The sequence below is a fragment of the Emiliania huxleyi genome (genome assembly GCF_000372725.1).
Source record: "Emiliania huxleyi CCMP1516 chromosome Unknown EMIHUscaffold_1175, whole genome shotgun sequence".
NCBI classification, from domain to species: domain Eukaryota; phylum Haptophyta; order Isochrysidales; family Noelaerhabdaceae; genus Emiliania; species Emiliania huxleyi.
In genome coordinates, this window is record NW_005201416.1 from 4,921 (window position 1) to 10,257 (window position 5,337).

Below are 5,337 nucleotides of genomic sequence, written 5' to 3' on the forward strand. Positions count from 1 at the left end.
GTATCTGCGCGCAGATCGGCATCGACGCCATCCGGCAGAAGATGCCGTCCTTCAGCGGCCTGGCCGAGGAGGCGTCGCGGGCGCTGCTCGCGCAGATGCGTGCGGGCCGGCTGGCCGAGTGTGTCGTAGGCGCGATGCACGCCTTCCCGGGCGTGTACGACCTGCAGGTGACCCCGTTCCCCTCCTCCCACGCGCTACCCTTCCCCCCTTACTGCATACCCCCCCTCCCGCCGCCCCCGCCCCCTCTTGCAGATGCTTGGCGCGGAGGGCCTAGGCCTGATTGCACTCGTGGAGGGAACGGAGGACTACGTGGTCGGCGCGGGCGCGCTCGCGGCGATCGTCCGCGTGATGCGCCTCACCGCGTCGAGAGACGGCGCCACGGCCGAGACGAAGGCCGGTAGCGAGTTGACGGGCACGGGCGCTGGGCTGATCGGAGGCGTCTCAAACATTCTCTACGGCAGCTCCCCGGCCGGCCTCGCCCGCAAGATGCTCGGCCTCGAAGCGGGCGTCGTCGAGGCGGCCGTCGAGCTGATGCGCGCCGAGGCCGCGGCGGAGGACACGCAGGAGGAGGGCATGCGCTTGCTCACGGCGATCATCGCCGCCGACGCCGGCCCAATACACACCAACGACCAAGCGGCTCGTGACAGGAGGCAGCGGATCCTCTTGTCTGGCGGCATCGCCGCCTCGATGGCCGCACTGCACCGCTTCCCGCTCCTGCGCACCCGTCCAAGTCGACGCCACCACGGCCGCCAATACCCGCGCTACCTGATCGAAATGATTGTTGTCATCCCGTCCTTTCTATACAGCGCGTTGGCAAGCGGGTTCCAGCTGCCGTGGCTCAACGACGTGAATGAGCAACACCGCATGACCGCGCTGAAGATTGTGGCCGAGGGCATGGCGCGCGGCATGATGATGGGCTGAAGCTGAGCGAAAAGCCACGATGCGTGGTTGGCGTAGTGTAGCGTGTGCTCTGTCGTGTGTGTGTCCATGAATTAAGTGTGTTGTGCGTGCGCATTTCGCGATGGTCGAGTGTGGGTCTCTCTCTGACTCTCGCGGGTGGGGAGAGATAGTGGGTAGGCGCGAAGGGGAAGAAGAAGGATTAACGTAATGTGATTATGGTTTATGCATATGCTCCAATGAGCGGGGCGAGGCCTCGCGCGAGGGCAGAAAAAAGTCAAATGCCCGCAGGCGCACTTGCACTTGGAGGGCTCTATCTAGATAGCGATGCGAACACGCGCTCCAAGTTCTACAAGTGAACCGAGCCATTCTCGATCGCCGTGCAAAGCTCGCTTCCGAGCTCTCTCACGCCGCGCGTAGGGCCCTTAGGGCATAGGGGCCTAGAGAACACAGTTGTCGGCCCTTTTCTCCCAAGTAAGCTAATGTTAGTGCCAGTGCGCGCCAGTCCCGTGCCTAGTGTCGTGCGAGGGACGTTGTGAGTTCTCCCAAGAGCCAAGTAAGCGCGGGTACAAGTTCCAACCCTGCAGCGGTGAGGAACGTGAATCACCTTGCGTGAGGATGGACTCTTCTTCTTCGCTCCCATAGTGTCCAGTCCGAGCCTGGCTGTTCTTCGCCTTCCTATACCTGTTTAGTGCCAGTGCGCGCCAGTCCCGTGCCCTAGAAAGAAAGAAAGAAAACGCCGCCCAAGCAGGTGGTGGATGCAAGCAAGTTGCGTTTCTTCTTCTCTCACGCAAGAACCGCCCGCGTTGCGCGAACTGCATGAGCGGCCTGGAAAATATCATCGAGGAGAAGCTTGGCCGCTGGCGGCAGCAGGGCGAGGCGGCCGAGTACTACGCGCTCCGCAACCGCGGGCCTTACAAGCCGACGGTGTCTCACGAGCTCAACCGCTTCGGCGGGCAGATGGGGCCGTATGTGGATGCGCTGCTGGACCTGCAAACGGTGGAGTACATCAACGCGTCTCCCATTGACAACCTCGGCGAGGAGGCGCCCGCCTTCATAGCGACGATGTGCCCAAAGCGCTCGACGTTCGAGCACTTTTGGATGATGGTGTGGGAGACGGGAGCGCGAGTCATCGTCAACCTGACGCACGAGCGCGACAAGGTGGGCTCGGCGCCGGCGGACAAGCGCGAGCGCTACTGGCCGCCCTTCGACGAGGTGATGGAGCGCGAGTCGCGCGGGTGGGCGGTGCAGGTGCGCACGCTCGGCCACGAGAGCTGCGAGTCGGTGGCGGGGCTGCTGCGGTACGCCGTCGAGCTGCGTGGCTCCGCCTCTGGCGGGCCGCCGCCGTCCCGCGGCGAGCGCACGCGCGTGGTGGTGCTCTACTGGTACTCGCGCTGGCGCGTGACCCTCCCCGCTGCCGCCGCGCGCGCCGCGCGCTCCGCGCTCCCACTGGCGCACCGGCACCGGAACCGGTCACCGAGGGTCGCGGATGTCAAATGTCCATGTGCTGCGAGCATGGAGGACGGGCCAACACGCACACACGCTGCACACGATTGGCTCGAGGGCCGACACGAGGCACGCTGTCACCGGCCGTCTCACTGGGCCCCGGCGGACCTAGGCTCGACTTTCCCGCCTCGTCGTCGATTGGCACCCGCCCCTTCTATGCCAACGCGGAGAATGTGCTGCACCTGGCGGTGCACCTGCAGCAGCTGCTCGCGCGCGGTGACTCCCCAGCTTGCGCGCCCGCCACTGCCGCGACACCTCCGTGAAGCCTCTCCCGGAACCGGCCGCTAGGCGAGCCCCACTGGTGCGTCTGCCACTGCTCGGTCGGCGTCGGGAGGACGGGCACGCTCCCTCTATGAACGGCGTCTCTTCACAGCTGTAGCTGTGAACAGGCCGGCGTCGGGAGGACGGGCACGCTCCCTCTATGAACGGCGTCTCTTCACAGCTGTAGCTGTGAACAGGCCGGCGTCGGGAGGACGGGCACGCTCATCGCGCTCCTCCGAGTCCTGCAGCGGCTGCCGGCGTTGCAGGTGGCGCACGCGAGCGTCGCAGTGACCGTCCCATCGCGTCCCATCGCGGCACACCGAGAGCAGCCGCCCGCCCTGCTACCCCTCTCGCCGCCGCCGCCTCGCCGCCGCCTCGCCGCCGCCGCCTCGCCGCCGTTTCGCCGCCGCCGTCTCACCACCGCCTCACCGCCGCCTCGCCGCCGCCGCCTCACCGCCGCCCCACCGCCGCCTCGCCCGCCCACCTGTAGAGCGAGGCGCAGCTCGACGGCTTCGTGCGCACGACCATCGAGCGGATGCGCGAGAGGCGTCTCTGGATGGTGAGAGAGGGAGGAGGCGGCTCGGGCGAGGCCACACGGGCCTCCTCATCGCCAGGTCCACGTGGCTCGTAGGTCAAGACGGACGTGGAGTACGCGCTGCTCTACGCCGCCACACTGCTCTGGCTCCGCCGCTCCCGCGACAAGGTGCGCGGCGCACTGACCGCACGAGCCGCCGCCCAGGCCCCGACCCGCCCATCTTCGCCCCTCCCAGCCCGCGCGACGCCGCCCCGCCGCGCGTCAGGAGTTTGAGCTGAGTTGGCAAGGCGACGGCGGCGACGACTGGGGCGCGACCGCCTTGGCGATCAGCGAGGCGTTGGGGCCGGCAGCCTCCCATCTCCAGGAGGTGCGGGAGAGTGGGCGGAAACGGGGCTCCTCCGCGACTGGTCCCCACGAGGGCTCCGGGGAGGAGAGTGGTGGCGATAACGCGATTGACAATGCGAGGGACGTGCAGAGATACCGGGATGCATCACTGCCTGCGCCCTGATCGGCCAGTCACGGCCACACGAGTCCCGTGCTGGTCACAGTAAATTCGTTAGAGATGCGTGCACGCACCTTTCGGTTTTTTTTCGCGCACGGGTTTTTGAATGCAGATTCCCGTCCGAGGTGTACTGTGCGCGGGGCGCGGCCCTGGCGCGCTGCGGCCGGTGCGCGCAGCGCGGCACCGGCAGCGGCGTCGAGGATCGCGCGGTGTGTGAACTCTGATTCAGTTTAGAGGAAGAGGTCCTCGTGGCGAGCTCATCTGCTGAAGAGGGCCAGCGCAGAGCCAATCTTTGCCTCCGCCGCCTCCTCCTCCTCCTCCGCCTCCGACTTGGCCTCCTTGGCAGCCGCGAGCTCGGCCTCCACCTTGGCCTTTGCTGCCGCCCTCACCGCGCCAGCGTCCTCGTACATGAATTCGAACACCGGCACGATCTCGAGCATTACCGGCCCGTGCTCCGCGCCGCCCATCACGACCACCGGCGCCGGTGCCGTGCCCTCGGCATGCTCCTCCATCACCCGCTTTGCCCAGCGGCTTGTGGCACCCTCGCCGTCGTTCTCCTGCGATGCGCGGTTAGCTAAGTACTTGAGCCTGCCGCGGAAGGTGCCATACCTCTCCGTGAAGGCATCGAGCGACCACTCTGGCGAGTCCAGCGCGTGGATGGAGATTGAGTGCTGGTGCGCGAGCCGCAACAAGTCTACGAGCGACTGGTTGAAGGCATCGGACCACCCGTTCGACATGACCGCCTTCTTGACTTGCGCGAGGACCGCCTCGTCGTCGACCACTCCTGGCGTGGCAAACGCCGCCCGCACGGCCGCCAGCTGCTCCTCGTAGAAGAACTCGAGCCAGAGGGATCCATTGGCGTACTTATGCAAGTCGGCCGCGAGCCGAGCCTGCTGTACCGTCGCCGTGTGATCGTCCCGCACGAAGTAGAAGCCAGAGCTTGGTCCAGGCTGCTCCGGTTGCTCTGCACTGGTGGCAGGCTGGCGTGAAGCGCAGACGCCCATGCGCTGGCGAGTAGAGGGCACGCACGCTCCCTCGACGGGCAGCTGCTCTGTCCTCTCTTTGCTGTGTTACTTTTAGCTTACTGGGAGAAAAGAGAGTGTGTTTGTTTCGCCCGCGTACATACACACACGGACAGCGGCAGCAAGGTAATGTACGGATTCACGGCCAGCAGGAGGCGGCCGCTGCGCGTGTAGATGTTGCCGGCCTTGTAGCGCTCCTCGGTGTTGTCCAGGAGCGCCTTGTCTGTGGCGCTCTTTAGCGACGAGAGCTCGCTGCAGCCAGGGCCCCAGTCCTCGTATGCCGCTTTGGGCATCGCGCTGCACTCTGGCGCGCAGCTGTGCGCCGACGGGGGGTCCTGGCACAAAGGCGGTGCGCGCCGGGGCTTCCTCGCCGCCGTGGGTGGGAAGAATTCTTGCGGCAACCTCGGAATGTGGAAGTAATTCTGGCCAGCACGCCTTTCTTCGAATCGGCCTACCGCAACGTCCAACGAGGGAGAGCAGCTCCTGTCTGCAGAGAGAGAGGGGGGGGAGAGAGCGGAGGGAGGGCGGGAGGGAGGGACGGAGAGAGAGAGAGAGAGAGAGAGAGAGAGAGAGAGAGAGAGAGAGAGAGAGAGAGAGAGAGAGAGAGAGAGAGA

At 66.0% G+C, this 5,337-nt stretch overlaps 3 protein-coding genes across 3 annotated transcripts; 2 read left to right on the plus strand and 1 right to left on the minus strand.

The window, feature by feature from the left end:
• Positions 1 to 285: 285 nt before the first annotated feature.
• Positions 286 to 1,138, plus strand: EMIHUDRAFT_446920 (hypothetical protein). Its single transcript, XM_005790896.1, has one exon. The coding sequence runs from the start codon at positions 349 to 351 to the stop codon at positions 919 to 921; it is 573 nt and encodes a 190-aa protein (XP_005790953.1). The 5' UTR covers positions 286 to 348; the 3' UTR covers positions 922 to 1,138.
• Positions 1,139 to 1,716: 578 nt separating this feature from the next.
• Positions 1,717 to 3,707, plus strand: EMIHUDRAFT_122221 (hypothetical protein; the record flags this gene model as incomplete). Its single annotated transcript, XM_005790897.1, has 7 exons — positions 1,717 to 2,369; positions 2,516 to 2,619; positions 2,692 to 2,723; positions 2,862 to 2,930; positions 3,155 to 3,223; positions 3,296 to 3,367; positions 3,465 to 3,707. The coding sequence occupies 7 exons, from the start codon at positions 1,717 to 1,719 to the stop codon at positions 3,705 to 3,707; spliced, it is 1,242 nt and encodes a 413-aa protein (XP_005790954.1).
• Positions 3,708 to 3,958: 251 nt separating this feature from the next.
• EMIHUDRAFT_122222 (hypothetical protein) lies at positions 3,959 to 5,016 on the minus strand (the record flags this gene model as incomplete). Its single annotated transcript, XM_005790898.1, has 2 exons — positions 3,959 to 4,591; positions 4,834 to 5,016. The coding sequence occupies 2 exons, from the start codon at positions 5,014 to 5,016 to the stop codon at positions 3,959 to 3,961; spliced, it is 816 nt and encodes a 271-aa protein (XP_005790955.1).
• Between the last annotated feature and the right edge of the window lie 321 nt (positions 5,017 to 5,337).